Source organism: Gilbertella persicaria, assembly GCF_025201335.1.
Source record: "Gilbertella persicaria strain CBS 190.32 chromosome Unknown B0P05scaffold_70, whole genome shotgun sequence".
Taxonomy (NCBI): Eukaryota; Fungi; Mucoromycota; class Mucoromycetes; order Mucorales; family Choanephoraceae; genus Gilbertella; species Gilbertella persicaria.
The window spans coordinates 17,389-38,807 of NW_026252031.1; the positions used below are offsets into that span (position 1 = coordinate 17,389).

Genomic DNA, 21,419 nt, shown 5'->3' on the forward strand with positions numbered 1-21,419 from the left:
TTATTGTAGAAACCATTTTTATTTTATTTTAAAGTAGTGGTTTTTATTGTTTTTCAAAAAATCATTTTTTGAGTACACAAATGGCATACTTGTGGTTTCGGCATACCTTTTAGTATTTCTATTATTTCTTGAGAATACTTTTTTTGTAGAGTTATTAATACAGCGTAAGCGATTGGAAAAATCACTGAAGGACCTGTGTACCTCAGGCCTCTAGGAACAGTGTGATAGACTTACAAAAAAGTATTCTCAAGAAATAATAGAAATACTAAAAGGTATGCCGAAACCACAAGTATGCCATTTGTGTACTCAAAAAATGATTTTTTGAAAAACAATAAAAACCACTACTTTAAAATAAAATAAAAATGGTTTCTACAATAATAAAAATTAAAAAAGTAGAAAATTTTAATTTTCTGTTTCAAATTAATAAAAAAAAAATTGAAAAATTGATTTTTTTGTTTTAACATAAAAAACGAGTCTACCAACCAGTTATCTCTTCTTTAAACTAAAACAGTAAGATTATCATCCGGTAGACTCGTTTTTTATTTTAAAACAAAAAAATTGAAAATTTGATTTTTTTTTAAATCTATAACAAGAAAATTAAGGATATCCTTCTTTTTTTTTTTTGATTTATTTGAAAATAGTGCTTTTTATTATTTTTCAAAAAATATTTTTTTGAGTACGCAATTGGCATATTTGCCATGTCGGCATAAATATTAACGGAATTGGGATTGAATAAAAATCCTGAAGATATTTTCTTGACATTTGTTGTGAGATGAAGAGGGAATAGATTCGTAAAAAAAAACGGTAGGACACAGAGAAGACCTGTTGGAGCTTGTATAGAGTTTCTGTTCTCAGAAGAAATATGATAAGATGTCGAGGTATTTATACTTTTTCTTCTCGGTCAAAATATTGTTTTGGGGTCAGCTTCTTGACTACGGATTGGTTTGCTAGATCAGGAGCAATTAAGAGAAATGCCTTTAGAGGAAGTTGTCAGCTCAGCCAATAGTGCATGATCTGACCTGAACTTGAATAAACTATTACATATTTGTCAAATGCCAGTACCAATGTATTTGTCAGCTCTAACTGTCACTTTATGAGTGCCATTAATAATAACAGAGTCACTAAGTTAATAATCTCTGACTATGAGGATGATGTAGTACTTCTAGTAGAATGAGTGAATGTCAGTGACTATAGATCCATTGCAATTGCCATAGATGTGATCTGGTCTTTTGCCATGATCATCATTTATTGATCTATGCATATGAATTCATATATGTTCACAACAACGATGAAGATGAAGCTATTTGAATTAAGACATTTCAACTTGATGCCTAATCTCCCTCGATTTGAGTTTTTTCTTTCATTAAGAAAGAACAAATATAGCGTTCAATGTGAAGAAACAGCCTTTTTTGCATCAGAAACAATTTCTGAAAGTATTCCAGCATCAATAAGTGTATCAGAGGCAAAATTAGCATTAAAATACTGTTACAAGATTCATAAAATGATATCCAAAGTAAAAAGTTGATTAAACAAGCAATCTATAAACACAGCAACTTACTTACAAACAGGGAAATAAGGTATGAATGGGTAAAGGCGGTTAGTCAGTTCATTCACCTTTGATTCAAGTTCTTTTTCATTTCAGCCTATCAAACAGATTTAGATAACATGTCTGTTATTCTCTTTTTACATACATGATTCAATAATACCTGTCCAAGTACGTTTGACAAACTCCTAATCGCATCTTTCCATAAGATTCAACAAGCATAAAGCAGGTTCATACAAAGTATGGTCATAAACTATCTCTAGTAACTTATCAGCAGACAAGAGCGTATCAGCTAGACTTGCAAGGTCTCGTTGAGCTTCTGTAGAGGGTTGGTTGGCTAGTACGTTGTGCGCATCAAGCTGAATTTGTGCCTCTCTCTATGTGTATTGAATGGCAGAAGCCTTTTGTTTGGTATGATCAGATACTGGAAACGAGGACACTTCATCACAAACAGTCTTGAGAAATAGAACACGGTGACTAAGAACTACTTGAGATACTCGTGTCTGTTGTGAAAATATATGAATTTATATGCATAGATCAATAATTTGTAATATAATCACTAATAAAATGGTTAAATCAATAAGTCGATTAGAACCAAAACGACCCAAAAGAAGTCTGCTTTATTAAAGGTTATATTTTGTATTGTATTTATACTGTTTGTATGATAATTGATTATCCTTGATTTGGGACTGAGTGTGTATACACTAGCTAATCGGTTGAGTGGATTAAGGTACACAAGAACTGGGTACATGATCAGGACACAGACCTCGCCTACCATTGGTATTGATGCAGATGTCAATTTGTGATTATGTGATGGTCTGATCTTTAACATGTTTAAACTAAGATAGAAGACAGCCATCGAAGTTGCGGATAGGGCTCTTTCGCATATTCATAACTAATAGAAAGTTTGAGTGTGCCATTTGAGTAGTAATAATAAAAAGATCTTTAAAAGCAAACTTCTTTGTCCTATCCAACTATGACAGTCTTCGGTGAAATACCTTGGACTAAGGTTGCCGAGATCGGTAACAAACTGCGCATCCCTCATACACCGAGGATCAGCTCCCAAAACAACGCGATTAAGTACGTACCTGAAATCATCTTCAAATCGCATAGCTTTGAATCCGAGATGTTGAATCGCAAAGCAGCTAGCATTGTTAGTCAATCACTTACTACAGGCTCTGTTTTGTTCACCTTTCCTCCTGGTACCTTTGTCAATCATATTGCGGCTTATAAAGCGATTCAGGATACCTTTGGCAAAGTCGAAGGATTTCAACATCTAAGTGGCTGCACTCCCAATCCAAACAAACAGAATATGCTGATCGAAGCACGATTTGAATCTAAGGACTCCAAGCAGAAAGCTATAACGACTGGAATCACCGTTAGAGAGCGTACATTTTTGGGCACTCCTACCAGGGAAAGCACGACCAAAAGCTTTGTTCATGTTGCTCTCACTCTGCTTCATATCCCTACCAGCGAGGAACTGTTGACAGGGCTACAGCAATCGCTTAGGCATTATGGCACAGTTCACCAGATCAAAAAGTTTACGTGCGAAGGTTTCTTTGATGGAAAGATCAGTTTCATCATTGACACACAAACAGCAGCTCAGAACAAAGATGGCAAGGCCATTGAGATTAAGAATTTGACTCGACAACTGTATCTCAGTTACTGGGATAAGCACGCACCAGCCTCTTTTAAGGGAGCTGCACCAATTTGTTACTACTGTCGCCAAGCAGGACATGTTCGTCGCAATTGCCCTACTTTGCAGGCACAGGTGTGTTTTGAATGTGATAAGGCACAGACGATTTGCAGGACTCAGGCTCGAAAGATGATTCTACCTTGTTGGCTGAATATGAAGCAGCCCTCCAGAGGAGAAAACCGTCTGTGCCGGTTTCCGTCTGATGGTCGTCTCGCTCTCAATGGGCCTCAGATACAGTGGCAGTTCATATGAATCTAGATTCTCCCGTGGTTGTTTCTCAGGATCATCATACAGACGAGGAGGAAACATTGGAGGAGATCGATCCGAGGAATGGAGCTGGATTCAATGGAAGGAGAGCGCAGCAGTACTGAGCCAGATGCGGCACACAAACCAGTGCTGATGGCCATGAGCCTAATGAATAGTAACCACATTAGAATAGGCTCTTTAAATGTTCGCAGCATTTTCAAAGAGTCATCACCAAAACTCCGTAAGGAGTTTCTATCACACCTCAAATCACGCTCCTTAAAAATCGATATTCTTTGTATTCAAGATGTTTTTGCCAGTAGAGCTCCCCATTCACTGATTCACACATTCACAAGTTCACCAATTTCATTTTTCCTCATTCTCTACCTATGTTACTCAATATTGCGCTATTGTTTGCTTAATACACAGCTTCCCATCAAAGACGCAACTACTTATATGGATGGACGATGTATTTTTGCGAATATATACAACCGGAACGACAACTTTGTTTGTTCTGTGGTTAACATATATGCGCCAGCATGGAGGAAGCGCGGCCTCATTTCTATGACTCTTTATTCACAGAGGTCCCTTTCCTCCAACCTTCTTATGAAGAAGCTCACCCAACTTTTATCCTAGGGGATTTTAACACCAATTTCCGCGACCGCACCTTTGTCAGGAAGCCACTCGTTGCTCCATGGTTTGATGGCTTGTGGGCCAATTACTCAGACTGTTTCCCAGATGGTTTGCCTACGTTTACCAGTGCCGTTCACAAAAACATTCGCACCACAATCGACTATGTTTATGCAATACTAGTCAAATGCCAAAAATTACTAATTCCAGATTCACCACCTTCCGTATGCTTGGACGGATCATAGTCTTCTGACTGTTGATCTATTGGCGTCAAAAACATCCTTTGGTCCTGGATCTTGGCGCTTCAATCCAGCTCTACTACTCAACAAGCATTTTCTCAGTTTATTGGATTGTACAATGACCACTTTTTTCTCTCAGATAAATGTGGATATGCTTCAACTTGCAATCCCAGATACAATAATCCTCTACCTGCTATTCAACTCAAGTGAATTTTGATCCAGAGCTGGCCATCTGCGACAGAGAACATGGGAGGACTTCAAATTCATGATACGCAACTTAGCACAATCATATTCAAGCAATTCAAAAGTCAAATCCAAGCACCTTCTGATACAACTTCAAAATAGAAGAACACAAATCTTATCAGCTATGATAATGGATACTAGTGAGAACTCTACACCATCCTCGTTGAATGAACTATCTGAAATTGACAAGCAAATTGAATTGTTTACTGAGACGGAAGCCGCGCAATATTGCATGCGAACAGCCACTCGCTGGCATACACAAGGGGAACGAAGCAACAAGTATTTTTTTCAGGTCTTAAAACTCGCCGAACAAAGCAAACAATCACATGTCTACAAAAATCCGATAGCAGTGCAATGGTTCACGATATTGAGGATATACTTCAAGAAGCCCATCACTTCTACTCCTCGCTGTATACACCGGATCCAATAGACTACGATGCAGCTACTCAATTGATTCACTCTATCCCTAGGGACAGTACTCTCTCTACCTTTGATCAAGAGTCACTCGTGGAGCCGCCAACTATGGACGAATTAGTGGCTATTATCAAACATAGTCCTTTGTCTAAAAGCCCAGGACTAGATGGTCTGCCATTTGAGTTGTACAAATATCTTTGCCCTCGTTTCAAGGAGTTTTCATATCTTCTGTTGGCTATCATACAGGATGCCTTTCATGGATCTTTTTCGTCCTCCTGGCAACATACAAGATTGATACTGCTATTCAAAAAAGGAGATCCTACTTTACTGAAGAATTGGCGACCTTTATCACTGATAAATGTAGATGCAAAGATTTTCACCAAGCTAATGGCCAATCGTCTCAATGAGCTGCTGCCCAAACTGATAAATTCATATCAAACTGGTTTTCTTCCTGGCCGACTAATATCAGATAATGGATGGATTAACCATATGCTCATGACAACTCTTCGTGAAAACAAGTCTTTGGATCCTGAGGTTGCAGTTCTGTTGGATGCTGAGAAAGCCTATGATCGAATACACCCAGAATATCTGCGACTGGTCCTTCAACGATTTGGTTTTCCATCCGTCTTCATTGATAGCCTGACTCGATTGTTTTTTGAGACGAAAATCAAAATCTCTATAAATGGTTGGCTTGGCTCTCCTATTGTGCAAGCACGTGGGTTGCGTCAAGGTGACCCTCTCTCGCCTTTGCTGTTCAATTTAGCCTATGAGCCTTTATTGCGATATATTCTAGCTGACTCGAGCATCAAAGGCCTATCAACACCGGTCTTAGGCACAGCCGCTCGATATCAACCTAAGCCTCTGAATATGTCTGATCGTCTAGTATCGTCGCCTCCTATCAAATTACTTGCCTATGCTGATGATTTGGAAGTTTTTCTGTCCTCGCCTGCTGAATGGCCTCACCTTTTACGCATTCTTGATTTGTACTCCAAAGCCTCCAATGCGAAGACGAATGTGGCTAAAACTGTCATGGTCTCTCTAAGTGGACTTCCTTTTGCAGAATGGATATCGATTTGTAATTCGTTTGGCATCTCTTGGCATGATCAAGCATCCGATACTGCCGCTACTTTGTTAGGCTATCCTCTCTACTTCAGTCCTGCTCAATATGACGTCTTTCTTGAGGACTTGCGCTTGAAAATTTTTCAACACACAGACAATCTAAGGAAAATGCATCTATCAGTACGTGGTATGGCTGTGGCTGTCAATGTGCTAATCCTCAGCCGTCTATGGCATATTATGCGAGTCATTCAATTACCCTCTCCTTGGATAGCATCCATCAAACGACTGGTACGAGATTTAGCTATGCCTTTTTGGCCTAAACCCAGTTGGGCAGCGATATGCAAACCAAAAAAACAAGGTGGTCTCGGTTTAGTTGATCTGGAGGATCAGGCGTTGATACTTCAGATGATCTATTTGAAAAGAATTTCTTAAGAGCCTGTTAGAAGTGACTTTCTTACCCCTTGGCTGCTTCGTTTTGTTCAAATCAATACCGGTCATGCCTCAATTTTGCCTATATTGGTAGCTCCTACCTTGTTCCATGCAGCCTTCAAGCGTTGTAAACCCATGATGCAGCTACTGAAACTCCTGGAGCGTTTGCCACCTTTGAAGCTATCTAGCTCTTGGCCTGCTCATTGGTTTTTGGACTTACCTTTGTCGATAGTAATACAGGCCAAAATAGGCTCTGCACTACCAGTACCCACGGTCAAAAGGCCCTTCTTGATGTCAGATTTAGTCTGCTACAATGCTACCACCGGTATACTTGAGGCTCATCGATCCTTCATTAATTACAGACGTACATCTTTGATACGGATCTTTGATGTCCTTTTCTTGCCCTCTCCGTCTGACACTATCAGCTGCGTCTTGCCTACAGCAGTTCAAGCTAAATGTGCCTTTTTTCCTCCTAGCCCTATGGTGCCCTCTTCGTCACAATACCCAGATATGACCACTTATCTTCCATCGCTTGACCATTGGACGCTGCCTTCCGGCCGTCGGCAACCCAAGATAGTTTTTGAATCTACTTCGGGTTCTGTTAGAAGATATTGGAGCGATCAACGCGACCCGGTTGAAATTGGTATCCCTTACCGTACACCACCCGCCCGACGCCTACCACCTTCACGATGGAAGCTCTTTTGGTCACTGGAAATGAACATGAAGGCTTTCACTCTCTGGTGGCGACTTCTGTATGATAGCATTGCCAATGGAGGCAAGATCCATTCTTGGAAAACAACTACATTTACTTCGCCTGCTTGTAGTATTTGTGGTATGATAGAGGAAAATAGCTATCATTTTTTTTTTGTTGATTGCCCGGTTAAATGGTCATACTGGCAACAAGTATTGACTTATGTCCAACTGGATCGTCAATTTGAAAATCCTAGTGATCTATGGCTAGCACTTACTTCGCTGGCAGACGAAACCAACAAACTGCTGCCCTCAAAGACCTTAGAGATATTAGGAAATGGTTTGACTGTGCTCTGGAGGTACCACTACAAATGCATCTTTGACAAGGAGTTATGGCACCCATCAGCGCCATTCAATCTGTTTTTGACCGAACATCAGTTCTTCAATATGTAAATCAATTTTGATAAATAAAGTAATCACTTAATAAAAAAAAAAAAAAAAAAAAAAAAACCCATCGAAGTTGCGGATAAAACTGTGATTGAAAGATATATTTATACATGGCATTAATACTTAGTCTTTTAGGACATAACTAGTGTAAGAAGGGATGAATAATGCTGTGTATACAACATAAATGATGATCATGGCAAAAGACCAGATCACATCTATGGCAATTGCAATGGATCTATAGTCACTGACATTCACTCATTCTACTAGAAGTACTACATCATCCTCATAGTCAGAGATTATTAACTTAGTGACTCTGTTATTATTAATGGCACTCATAAAGTGACAGTTAGAGCTGACAAATACATTGGTACTGGCATTTGACAAATATGTAATAGTTTATTCAAGTTCAGGTCAGATCATGCACTATTGGCTGAGCTGACAACTTCCTCTAAAGGCATTTCTCTTAATTGCTCCTGATCTAGCAAACCAATCCGTAGTCAAGAAGCTGACCCCAAAACAATATTTTGACCGAGAAGAAAAAGTATAAATACCTCGACATCTTATCATATTTCTTCTGAGAACAGAAACTCTATACAAGCTCCAACAGGTCTTCTCTGTGTCCTACCGTTTTTTTTTACGAATCTATTCCCTCTTCATCTCACAACAAATGTCAAGAAAATATCTTCAGGATTTTTATTCAATCCCAATTCCGTTAATATTTATGCCGACATGGCAAATATGCCAATTGCGTACTCAAAAAAATATTTTTTGAAAAATAATAAAAAGCACTATTTTCAAATAAATCAAAAAAAAAAAAGAAGGATATCCTTAATTTTCTTGTTATAGATTTAAAAAAAAAATCAAATTTTCAATTTTTTTGTTTTAAAATAAAAAACGAGTCTACCGGATGATAATCTTACTGTTTTAGTTTAAAGAAGAGATAACTGGTTGGTAGACTCGTTTTTTATGTTAAAACAAAAAAATCAATTTTTCAATTTTTTTTTATTAATTTGAAACAGAAAATTAAAATTTTCTACTTTTTTAATTTTTATTATTGTAGAAACCATTTTTATTTTATTTTAAAGTAGTGGTTTTTATTGTTTTTCAAAAAATCATTTTTTGAGTACACAAATGGCATACTTGTGGTTTCGGCATACCTTTTAGTATTTCTATTATTTCTTGAGAATACTTTTTTGTAAGTCTATCACACTGTTCCTAGAGGCCTGAGGTACACAGGTCCTTCAGTGATTTTTCCAATCGCTTACGCTGTATTAATAACTCTACAAAAAAAGTATTCTCAAGAAATAATAGAAATACTAAAAGGTATGCCGAAACCACAAGTATGCCATTTGTGTACTCAAAAAATGATTTTTTGAAAAACAATAAAAACCACTACTTTAAAATAAAATAAAAATGGTTTCTACAATAATAAAAATTAAAAAAGTAGAAAATTTTAATTTTCTGTTTCAAATTAAAAAAAAGGTTTGATTTTCAATTTTTTCTGTTTTGAATTAATAAGCGAATCTGACAACTAGTGATCTCTTCAAACTAAAAAAAATAAACCCACTATTCCGTAGACTCGTTTATTAATTTAAAACAGGAAAATCAGAAATTTCATACTTTTTTTATTTCTTTATTTTTTATCACTACAGAAAATATCTTCAATGTATTTTGAAAAGTGGTTTTTATTATTTTTTTAGAGAATATTTCTTTGAGTACACAAATGGCATATTTGCCATGTCGGCATAACCGTTAATATTTTTATTATTTTTGATTTATTTTTCCAAGAGAGACCCACTACACTTATCAAAGACTTCTGATGTTTATGAGTTTTGCTATGTTTTTTTTGGAAAAGTTTTGCAATTTCTTCTCGACACCTAAGCGAAATCAATATACTGAGCATAATTCTACACTAGACTATAGATGGAACTCTACTAAATGTATCTGAGAAAGACACCACTGAGTATATTCTCTTTGATAGAGTTGTCCCACGATAGAATATTTTCTCCTATCTCTGAATCTCTCTCAGAATCAGAGACATCTCTAGTCCTAAAGGTCTGGTGCAAGTAGGTTGTAATGAAGTTTGCTCAACTATGATTATGATGTTCTCTATCGGCGGCAACAGCATTTTTTTCTCTGACTTCCTAGAACTAACCTCGGGTGCATCCGTCTAATTTGATGACAACTCGCTTGGTTACCTGAAGGTAGTCTTAAGTCATGCTTCTGTGGCGCAAGCTTCTATCATTCGCATGCTATCCGGCATCTCAATACATATATTACGTTCAACTCACTCACAGCATGCATCGAATAAACCTCTATACATTCCCTCCTATACAAATCGTCTTTATGAAACATACTAATACGAACACTCTACTCCTTTTAGCAACCGACCAACTGTCTCTCTTCTTTCTTTGACTACAGGCATATGTCCACAAACATCGTTAGATCAACATTTTCTCCTCTGTATTTTTTATCCTTGTTTCCTTAAAGAGGTTTTTAGTCTACTCTAATCTAGTTGCTCTGATGAATTGACCAGATTCAAATAATTTAGACTAAATTAAGCCGTGTGCTCAATATTGAATCAATAAATCTAACAAAATTTATGCGGATACATAAGTGTGCCATTTGTGTTGACAAAGAATACTTTTGAAAAATAGCTACTTTCAAGAGAGTTTCTTCCACTGATGGAAGAAAAATATAATCGCTTACGCTGTATTGTTTACTCTTTTTTTTTTTAGGAAAAAATTAGATATAAAATTAAAAATTTTGAAAACAATTAACAGTTTTAACTACATTTTATTTTTTTTACTTCAAAATTATAAAATATAGTACAAAAAAAACTTAGTTGTTCTCTGCTCATTCATGCTTATTCATGTTCATCCAAGGTCGTCCATATTCAGCCATGATTACGTATACTCACTCATGATTGTACGTGTTCATCCATGCTATTGCTTACTAATTTATCAATGTCAAACTAAGAGCGAGAAAACTAAGATCAGTCAAAGAGTAAGATTTATTGAGTCAACAATAGATTCATATTTATAGATGATTATTTGTGTCAGGGCTCAGCATGATCTTCAAGAATTTTTATTCCATAGATAGTAGAATTGGTCCAGATGATTTACTGGCTACTGCTTTACAAGTATCTGCATTAGATGAGCCGATCAATCTCCAATTAGCTCAGTATGATTGAAAAGTTGATACCTAAGATTTTCCAATTAATTTAAGGCATTCTATCACTAAGACAATAACTGCATAATTAGACGTAAATCATAATAAAGTGTCAAAATAGATATTCTGTGAAATTCATGCAATATATAACTTACATTTTTCTGATGCTCAATAGTATTCATCCATTTTTCATTTAAATCTTATTTTTCTATTTTGGTTTATTTTTGAATGAGAAAAAATGTACTGCTAAGCTTGTTTTTTTTTTTTTTTTTTTTTTTTTTTTTTTTTTTTTTTTTTTTTTTTTTTTTTTTGCTTTGATGCAATAACAAAAGTTGTAGATTTTGACTTTTAAATTCCATCGATTAATAACAAAATTCTGAGAAAACAAGCAAAAATGTTTATAAGTTCTTTTTACTCATATCTCATCATTTCTATAATACAACTGACAAATAAACACATTTGGAAAAAATTAGAGCGCCCGGCATTTATTTTAAGTACTTAAGCTTGCCGATAGCTCTATTTTTTGCCTTGTAGCATTAAAAAGAAGCTCAAAGAGATATCAAGCTCAATATTTTTGCGAGTAATCCCTTTTGGATCATAGATCCAAGTGACCAAATTTTACGAGTCGCATTTTTTTTATCCAAATCATCTCCAAAGTTACCATGGATGCTAGCAAACACTGTTTGTAGATAATTGGTGCATTTATGCATGTATAAATAGGCTTTACAATACCTTTACATGTCTAAGAAAAAGATAAAGATCTGTATGGATTATCGTCTTTTTCACTGCTGACGTATCTATTTGCCTAGTATCTTTACTACATGAGCAAGTAAGGGACTATTGAATTATTTATCTAAATAGAATAGTGTGATAAACTTTACTTGGTTTGCTTAAATCAAAGGGAATGTTTATTTATGAAAAATGTCAAAGTGTTAGAAAGCTCTGGTACAATTACCATGTATCAATATACTCCACAACTCCAATTTAATTCTTGTTATACAACTCTTCAATAGAATTGATACATACGATCTTTAAACCAATAAAAAAAGATCATTGCCTCTTTCTAGGAAGATGCTTGCTTATAATACAGGTATGATCAATAAACTTGGTGCCACTGCTTTTGGCTGCTGATATAATAAAATTCAATTAAGCAAGAAGAAAGAAAAAGATAAAATAAACTGGCACTCTAGCCAAATACTGCAAGTATTTGTTTCCAGGAACTAGGACGAGGACCTAAACCAGGTTTACTTTTTTTATTGGATAAGAATTTTTAAATCTATTTGAAGCTTCTCTTTACAAATTGATTTATAACGATTGAAGTGTACTAAAGTGTTTTCTTTTTCGTCCACTTGAATGGCAAAGGAAGTCAAAGCAATCATTCCCTTGTGATTAGGCCTATCATGAAAATAAATGACAGTGTGTAACGTTGGTATTTCTTGTTCATGGCTAGGTAATCGCCCTGGATAGTCCAGAATGGTTGCCATATCTTTATCGCTTACTTCGCAGTCTTTGTCTTGGCTTGATACATTCATGATAAACGATAATTCTTTTAGTCGAGTGACAGCAGTATGATAGACAAAGATGTTCCCGTGCAAATTCGATTCAGGTGTCATAACATGCTGGATGATATGATAGTGTAGCGTTTTTGTTTTCGCTGCAAACAAGACTGGCTCAACGACTGTCTGAAGGTAGAGTAAATTAACTTTTTCGTCACAAAATTCGATAAGTAAAGCAGGCTTGAGTCCTAGTAAAGTAAACCCAAATTCGCCATACAATAACATGTCTTCTGGCTTTAATTCACCCCTGAAAGTGACCTCATCAAGCGTATTTCGATCCAGCTTTCTCCAAAATTGCTGTTCCAATAATGCAAAGTATTCAAACGTTTCCTTGACTTCCATAACAGACAAAAGAAATACATTATTTCTCTTGTGAGCGTGGCTTCAATCGTGACCATCTTTTCTGCTCGAGGTGCTTTCAGTCTAAACTTTTTCTTTTATCTTTTTTTTTTCTTTGCATAAATCAACTAGTATGGCAAGACAACCTATTGGTATGTTTCTTGAAAAAGACTAAAAAAAATTCAATTGATCAAATAGAAAAGAAAGATGCTTCTAAAAAGAAGTCAACTGTCAAAGATGCAGGTGTCAAAAAGACAACTAAGGAAACCAAACCCAAAAAAGCTATTACAGACGATATTGATGATATTTTCAGTGGCAAGGCAACCAAATCCTTAGAAAAGAAAGAACAAAAGAAGCTACCCAAAAAATCAAAAAAGGATACCAAAAAAGAAGAAAGCGAAGAAGAAGAAGAAGAAGAAGAGTTATCCAAGGAGCAAGCTGAAAAAGTGCAGGAGGTTGTCTTTGCTGAATTGGCTGCCGTCAAGAATAGTAAGCCAAGCACAAAGAAACGTCCTGTACCACTACCATCCGCTGATGAAGATTTTGGTGATTCTCGGGGTTTGAAGAAGACAAGTAAAGTAGTCTGAATCAATGCAACATACTTATGATTTTATTAGACCGTACTACTGAAGATGGATATCCTCTTTATGATGTTAAGGATTTAAATATTGGTAATGGCTTAGATACACCTGATTGTCCTTTTGACTGTAATTGTTGTAAGTAATATTTACAAAATAAGGCATGTCTTTATTGATTTTGTAATAGGTTTTTAGATACATTAAAATGCTTCCCAGATTGTTGCACTGTAAGCACTTTCCATTCGTCTTCTTACAAAAGCTGGTATAGTTTGAGTTAACCACATCTGTCTGATTTGTTCGTATCGCTTGGCATTGAGATACTGTGGTGCTCCACGTTTGAAAAAGATATCTGCTTCACCATGAATATCGAGATAAGGAGCATTCATGATACTGCCTCCATTATCGTGCAACAAAAGAAGGAAACAATCCTTAATCATTAAATAGATACCAATCTCTCCACCACAGCTACAAAGAATTAGTATGTCTAGCTTTGTTTGAGAATCACTTACTGCTTCATGTGGACATTACATTCACCTTTACCATCTTCAGTACAACAGAATCGACGAGCACAGACAAAAGTACCACAAATCAAACAAATAGCTGAATGTTCAGGCACCGTCTTACATTTTCTACACATACGTTTAGAACTTTCATCCAATAATTGATCTAGGCGATAAGGAAGTGTGGTCATTCTATATTGTGTTGGTAAATTGAGTGAAATAGGAGCCAAGGAAGACTCTAGGCTGTTGGCTGAGCTAGCCAAAAGTTGAACGCGAGGAACAGAATACTCCATATAATCTTGACACCAGCTATTGACTAGATCTTGTTCGAATGCTTGCATATCAAACATAGTCTCTAGAGAAGGTAAACGCAATACATCAATAATATGGTCGTATTCGTTCTTTTCTTCCACGGTCTCTTCTGATGGATTTTGTGGAATGAAGCCATGGTAAACTACCATAAACAGCAAGGATTTACGCAAGAAGGGCAGTGTAAAAGTACGAATAAGAGCCAAGAATGCTCCAGGACTGATTTGTTGGAAGAACTGATCAATCAATGTTTGATGTACCTTTAAGAGGCTAAGCACATAGTGGGTAAATTGTTGTAGTCCTTCCACACCCACGGCTTGCTGCTGGCTGGTGTTTAAAGTATCTACAAGTTGACTGATCTTTTGATCTTTTAAGATCTTTTCACCTCCTAAAATGCTTTGAACAATCACAATAATGGTCTTGGTCAAATCAGCAATATACATAGAACGCAATAAATGGTGTGCTTCAATCGAAGGCTGTTCAGCTACAGAAAAGCAAAGACGCACCAATGCCTTGAATGGATCATCAACTAATAGAGGCTGCAATGTGTCTGTTTCAACCATATCATCAATCAAGTAACGCGTTGTATTGGGCATAAACTGATTGATAGCTTGTAAGCTCAGTCTTTCTTTTGTAAAGCGATCTTCAGCTTGCCAAGGTGTGTTCATCAAGTTTTGAATCAGTGTGTTGGACATACCAAGAATCTTCATTAGTGTCTGAGACGTGCTAGAGATATCATCAATGAATGTTCCGGTATGCTCTACGGTAAGATCACGCGCTCTTGTGCCTTCTGTTCCTCTTTGAGCGATTTCGAAATCGGCAATTGTATAGGCATACATATCATGCAAGCTACGAATTGAGTTTGGCAAATTGAGAGGGCGATCCAAAGGCTTGCGATGAAGTGTGACATGCATCACTTTCATCAATTGGTTATAAAGATACTTTAGTTTTTCCTTATCACTGATGACTAAGTCCGGGTCGTTATTCACAAAAGGAGGTTCTTCATCAAATGACCCCGGAAGCAGCTCAAAGCTCTTCTTGAGTTCGGCAGCAACATCTTGTACTGTCTTTGTCAGATCAGCATAGGCCGTGGTAGGAGCCATAACACCAGGATAAGATTCCTTTTTGCCTTTCCAGACAATAGGTACCAAGACATTACCTAACGCCTTACATAAAGGACAAAGGAAGCGAGTTTTAGGCGAGATTGGCAATGGGAACATGCGACCCAACTCTCTCAATAACTGGTTTTCCACTGATTTCTGATATGTTTCAAAACATTCAGAGTGCATTAAATGGCCACAAGAAGAAATGTCCAAGCCAGAAGTATGTGCGTCTGTAGGGAAGCTGATGAAGGGTGGCGATTTATCATCCATGGCTTCTTTTGCTGCCCAAGCATGAGGACTATTACTGCTCTCCAGAATATCTGCCAAAACTTCTTTGTTGTTCATAGGTGCAAGTCTATGGATATTGGATTGCTGAACCAATCCTAGCATACCATATAACTTGCTATCATCCAGTTCTTCTTGGCATACAATACAGTTGTCTTTAGGGAAGTGACATTTACGGAAGATTTGGAAATCATCTTCAGACATGTCATTATCAACCATGGTTGTTTCTTCATAGGATTCTTGAACATCCTCATCTTCATCAGAAGAATAGATCCCACTGTGTTGTTCCATGAACTTGGACTGAGCATTTGCAAATTGTGACATAATAGCAGCTTGACGAGCTTTAGCAGCTGCTTTCTTACGCTCAAATTCAGACATGCTGTTGCCACCATTACGTTCCAATTCAGCCTTGACTTCCTTCGATTTTCTATCTTTGTAATCGCCAATGATTTGTTTGGCTGTGTCTGAGCCTTGAGCTTCAATTTTGTCCAAAATAAAACCTAAGCGCTTATGAGCATGCGATAGATCTGCATCGTCCAAACATCGAATCAAGATAGTGATCAACGAAGCGTGCGTTCTTTCGACTTCGTTGATTTGAATGGAATATTCATCTGTTTCAGCAAAATCAATAAAGCTCTTGGATTCTTCAATGACCATATCTGCTCTATGCTTGCCCTTGACTTTCATAGCAGCTAATTCACTAGCTGGACTGTTGGGATCTGTGACGGCAAGCATCGCCAGATAAAGTGCCTCGTCTAGAATCGTATCACTCTTTGATACCTTGTGGAATTTAGCTTCCCAAAGAGCATAGGCCACAATCTGACACAAAGTATGCGAATGTAGGAACTTGCCCAAGTGTCTAAAGGGACCCACTTCAATGTATTTTGTCTTGGGAATCATCAAGAATTCTTCTTTATCACTTAGTATATGATTAGGATGTAATTGATTCCACCTCTTTTTCAAGACATGGTGAGCTTCTTCACGCTGGTTACGAGTATAATGCCAGTAGTAAGGTTCAATCTCGTCCAAATATTCAGGTTTGAGCTCATAGAGACCCTTATCGCTAAGACCATCGGGTGCCTTAAAGTTAGAGATCATGTTAAGTTGATTTTCAAATGATTCATGCTCTGTTAAACTTTCAGGCACAAGCTTCAACAATTCAGAATAGGCCATGCTATTGATACCAAGGAATTGAATGATTGATTGACGAATACGCTGTTCCACAGTGATTCCAGAAGCATAACCGTGTTCAGAAGCACAAATGATTAACAAATGTAAAAAGTCTTCTACCATGTACACAATCTGACTTGCATCATAAGTAGTGTGCTTACGCGGCTTTCCTCTAAACCAGTCAATCAATTGGAATCTGTCCATTAATGTCAACAGGATCTTGTCATTCTCACACACCGTAAGACCCACTTGAAGCAAATAGATGTCGCAATCAAGTGTGTTTTCTCTGACATCGACATCTCTATAAGAATGAGCCTAACATAAACGATGAGCAACAAAGGCATTGTTATAATGATATGCATCTTACCTGGTTGCGAATGTTGTAGCCGTTTCTGACCCAAACATTGCAGTTGATTTGAGATAGAATAGCTAGTGTTCTTATGGGATATTCAAGCACCATCAAGAACATATCGTGCTCCTTATTCTCAAAAGCATCATTGACCATCTGTGTAAATCCACCAAGCCAACCAAGTTCATTTAAGACGCCTTCATGTAAAAGGGAGACATTTTCAAATAATTCAGACAATAACCAGTGGAAAGGATGATGGAAAGAGACTGGATTCTTTGTCACGTCATAATCTACAATATCAAAAGTACCAGCATTAGGTGTACTGATCTGATGGAATGTTTGTTCACTTAAGCCCTTAATTGTTAAGCGTGTGTCTGGTAAATGTTCGTCTGCTGGTTTACGAGGTGCAAGCACAGGTGTCCAGTCACCGATAGCCTTCAAGACACGGTAAATGGATCTGCACAAGTTACGAGAAGCATCTGAAGGCGATAATCCAGTAGACTCAAAGCAACCAGCAAAAAGACGACATAATTTAGATGTCTGTAATGTCATATTAAATGCTGTAACCCATGATTGAGACTCGAATTCAACATGGGCATCTTCTTGACGTTTTAAGGCGTCCATCTCTTGAAATTGATACAACATGTCAATAAAATGGCGAAGATACAAGGGGTTCTTTGAGATTTCAACCTTGACTTGTTCAGCATTCATTACATAACGTAAATCAAAAATGGTGTAAGCATATCGATGACGGCCAATGGCTCTTGAAGAACAATCCACTTGAGCGCGAGTGTATCCTTCAGGCAAAACCATATGAATATGATCTGTCAAGAAAAAGTTTTCTAGAATAGAGCAGACAATACCAAAGAACCTATATTGTTTCACAAGCATCGATGCTACAGTAGGAACAGTCAAGAGTTGAACTGACAGTGTGCTTACAGAGTTTTCAGGTTCTCTATCTTTGAAGAAGAAGGCGTCTACTAATTCTGGATAGTTGCGTGCAAATCGTGTACCAATAATGGGTCTATAATCAAAGTTGGAAATAAAGGTGCCAATCAACAAATCCTTGATACTGACGCGAGATGTCTTCCAGAGACGTAAATCAAACTGTAAAAGATAGTCGAGACGAAGTTTGCGTCTGAATTCTTTCTTGAGGTTGACATTGATCTGGCGCGTTTGAGCAAGGTCTTGGTGAGCAGAGCCAGAGAGAATGCCTAATGTTTGTGTGATCAATCGCTCTTCTGATTCTAGCTTTTCAATGTATTCAAGCCATGTATCTAAACTCCAATCCAAGTCTAGAATATCTCTTGTCTTGTGTGTTTTGTGAGGCTTAGAATGAGAAGAAGCAGATAAACGTCGTCTTTTAGATGCTTCAGATTCACGACCTTCAGTCGTATTGGTATTTGCGTTGACTTGACCATCACTTTGACGTCTTCTTGAGAGACTTTCATTTGAAGTAGGTGAAAGAATGTGTTGTGTTTGTTCTGTATCCATATCACTTGTTTGTTCTTGATGTGTAATAAATTCATCCTGTTCATCTTCTGAACTATCTTCTTCTTCAGTAAGATCACCTTGTTCTGCAAGGTGTTGAAAGAGATCATCCAATAGCATATCACCATCATTGACAATCACTTCTTCTTCTTCTGCAAACATCATGTCCTCATCTTCATCCATATCTGTGTCTCCACCTTCAATATCGAAATCATCATCTTCATCCTCAGGCATTCTTGCTCTTCTGTAACGCGTAGAAAGCCAAGCAAGTTCAGGACGAAGAGCCCAGTCTTCTGAAAGCACTTGACAGACAATATCACGAATGATACAATTACCACCATCTACATTATTAAAAAATTTGTATCGACCACCTGTCAGTTCTTTAAGCCAGTCTAATAACAATCCACAAATATCTTCTCGTACTGTCTTTTGCATAGAACAGACAGTGACAGCCAAATTAATGGAACTAATGATATTTGCAATACGCACTAAGCTCTCCACATCCGAGGACTCTTTGATGATATGACGACCATAGACATCCACACATTCAGCAGCATGAGCAGCTTCTTCTTTTGTACAGCCAAGTGCATCCACTACAATATTGATGACGGCATCAAACGAATGTTTTTCATCATTCCATAAAATACAGGCATAGGTCTGATTTGGTGCATTGGTAGGTAACCCAAGCGCTTCATGAGAGTCATGGCAATCTTGTCGAATAGATTCTGGTGAGCCTACTGAAACGACATCTTCGGGCGATGTAGCAAATGTTTCTAAAATATAATCAACAACGACTGTGATGGTCTCTCGAACAGACTGAATAATTCTGGGTGGTACACTAGAGAGTGGTTCAAGTGGATGGTTGGATTGACTCGCTGTATCTGTGGTGTTGGATGTACTGGGTGAATGAATAGCACAATCCAAAGGTATTTTCCATGCTTCTGGATCACCACAATCACAACAACCACCTGCTCCTCGACTGATCCAAATCTTGACATCATGGCCATCATGGTTTGTAGCGTGAAAACATTTTGAGCACATCACACAGGTATCATCTAAACCGCAGTTTCTAATCCTTATGTCAAGACGTATTGGGCTATGGTGGACACTTACCGGCAACGATACACGCTTTCGCCTTTTTTGAATAAATGGCCACACTGTTTACCTCGTTGGCTTTCCCAATACTCGGGTTCTTCTTCTGTCTTGTTCAAATTAGGTTGATTATGAGCGTGTTCGTCATGGTCGTGTTCTTCTGAGCCAAACAAGTTGTATTTCTCAAGCAACTGAGAAAGATTGTCACTGTCTGAAAGACTCTCTCGAAAGAAATACTTTTGCATCAATTGGAGGTCGTTGCTCCATAGTGAACGATAGCAGTTGGTCAGAATATGCTTTTCTGCGCCTTTATGGAGTTTGCTTTTATAGAGTAAAGGTGCTTCTGTAAGAAACGTCTTTAGTTGGGCAGGCGTTATTGGCACCGTGCCCACGTTACTCGACTCTGGTTTCGACGCTTCTGGTTGAGACATAAAGTTGGTAACGAAAGAGAAAATAAAAAAAGAGAAAGAAAAAGCAAGGGAAAAAACAACTTTTGTCGCTCACTACATGATTTTTTTTTGACAGTCAGCTAAGCGAAAGAAAAGGAAAAAACATGATCCTGGCGGGGAGTCAACCAAAATAGACATCCATCGAAATAGACGCACATTGTAGATCAAATCACAATAATGCATTATTAGTGTTCCTTTCATGCAGCATATTTTATTTGTTTAGAGTTTAGAATAAGTAGCAGGCTTTTTACTAACAAAGGCCTGAATTGATTTGGGAATATCCTATATGAATATGTTGAGTAAATAATAGAACTTTAGCATGCTTACCTCTGTGTTAAGCATAGGAGCATTCCAAGTAACTGTATAGGCTAAACCTTCGGCTACAGTATGATCGCGGGAGTAATTCAACAAGTGCCTATAGACAATGATTTCAATGTTTATGCATTTATAAGCATAAATCGTTACTTACTTTGTACCTACGATTGCGACGGGGGATTTAGAAGCAATGTCCCTGGCAATTTTGAATGCTTCGGCTATCAAGCAGTGTTAGACATCTATGCATAGACGAGAATGTTTATTTACCCAAAACAGCTTCCTGATTCTCGAGTACTTTGCTTACAAGGCCAGCTTGTAATGCTTCTTCAGCATACATACTATATATTTTTTAAAAAAAATGAATAAAAAAGTATGTATCATTTAACCTTACTTTCGGCCTGTAAAACAGAGTTCACGAACTAAACTTTGGTTGCCAATAACTTTAGGAAGACGTTGTAAAGAACCAACATCTGCAGCAAGCCCAACATCGACTTCCTTGACACAAAAGAAGGAATCTTTGGTACAGTAACGAATATCGCATGCAGTAATCAGATCAACACCAGCACCAAAACAAGCGCTATGTACAGCAGCAATGACAGGCTTAGGGCAGAGTTCGATGGCTGTGAAGGCATCTTGAAAATCTTCAATATGCTCTCTGTTTCTATAAGCTTTGCGAGCAGCATCTTCATTTTCACCTTGCATCTTTGTAATACTTGCTTCTGTCACTAAACAAAAAAAAAAGTTAACTATGGGTATTGCACAAACCATACTTTACAGTCTAAACCAGCTGTAAACATGCGACCTGAACCAGAAACAACAACAACAGACACATTACTATCACGATTAATTTCGCGGAAAGCATTTCTAAAATCTGCAATAAGCCTTGTATAAAATAATGAGCCTATTGATTTTAGCATGATTGAATATACATACTCGTCATTAAAAGCATTCAACTTTTTAGGTCTATTGAGTTGAAAGTGAGCAATGCCTTCAGCAGAGACTTCGATTTTAACTGTTTCGTATTGATATTTAGTAGACATAAAGACACAAAAAAAAAAAAAAAAAAAAAAGAAAAAGCA

General features: G+C 37.3%; 4 protein-coding genes across 4 annotated transcripts; 1 reads left to right on the top strand and 3 right to left on the bottom strand.

Moving 5' to 3' along the window:
• Positions 1-11,991: 11,991 nt before the first annotated feature.
• On the bottom strand, positions 11,992-12,851 carry B0P05DRAFT_563637 (uncharacterized protein). Its single transcript, XM_051580736.1, has one exon. It carries the CDS (start codon positions 12,700-12,702, stop codon positions 12,058-12,060), a length of 645 nt encoding a protein of 214 aa, XP_051429727.1. The 5' UTR covers positions 12,703-12,851; the 3' UTR covers positions 11,992-12,057.
• Positions 12,833-13,423, top strand: B0P05DRAFT_592113 (uncharacterized protein; the record flags this gene model as incomplete). The annotated part of the gene is made up of 3 exons (XM_051582962.1): positions 12,833-12,851; positions 12,898-13,272; positions 13,317-13,423. The coding sequence occupies 3 exons, from the start codon at positions 12,833-12,835 to the stop codon at positions 13,421-13,423; spliced, it is 501 nt and encodes a 166-aa protein (XP_051429728.1).
• Positions 13,424-13,464: 41 nt separating this feature from the next.
• Positions 13,465-20,038, bottom strand: B0P05DRAFT_563639 (uncharacterized protein). Its single transcript, XM_051580737.1, has 3 exons — positions 19,598-20,038; positions 17,012-19,553; positions 13,465-16,959 (listed from the first exon to the last, which is right to left on the bottom strand). The coding sequence occupies exons 1-3, from the start codon at positions 20,005-20,007 to the stop codon at positions 13,783-13,785; spliced, it is 6,129 nt and encodes a 2,042-aa protein (XP_051429729.1). The 5' UTR covers positions 20,008-20,038; the 3' UTR covers positions 13,465-13,782.
• A 67-nt stretch (positions 20,039-20,105) lies between these two features.
• B0P05DRAFT_563643 (ClpP/crotonase-like domain-containing protein) lies at positions 20,106-21,398 on the bottom strand. The gene is made up of 7 exons (XM_051580738.1): positions 21,274-21,398; positions 21,116-21,222; positions 20,732-21,065; positions 20,608-20,678; positions 20,495-20,558; positions 20,353-20,440; positions 20,106-20,307 (listed from the first exon to the last, which is right to left on the bottom strand). Exons 1-7 carry the CDS (start codon positions 21,378-21,380, stop codon positions 20,245-20,247), a joined length of 834 nt encoding a protein of 277 aa, XP_051429730.1. The 5' UTR covers positions 21,381-21,398; the 3' UTR covers positions 20,106-20,244.
• Between the last annotated feature and the right edge of the window lie 21 nt (positions 21,399-21,419).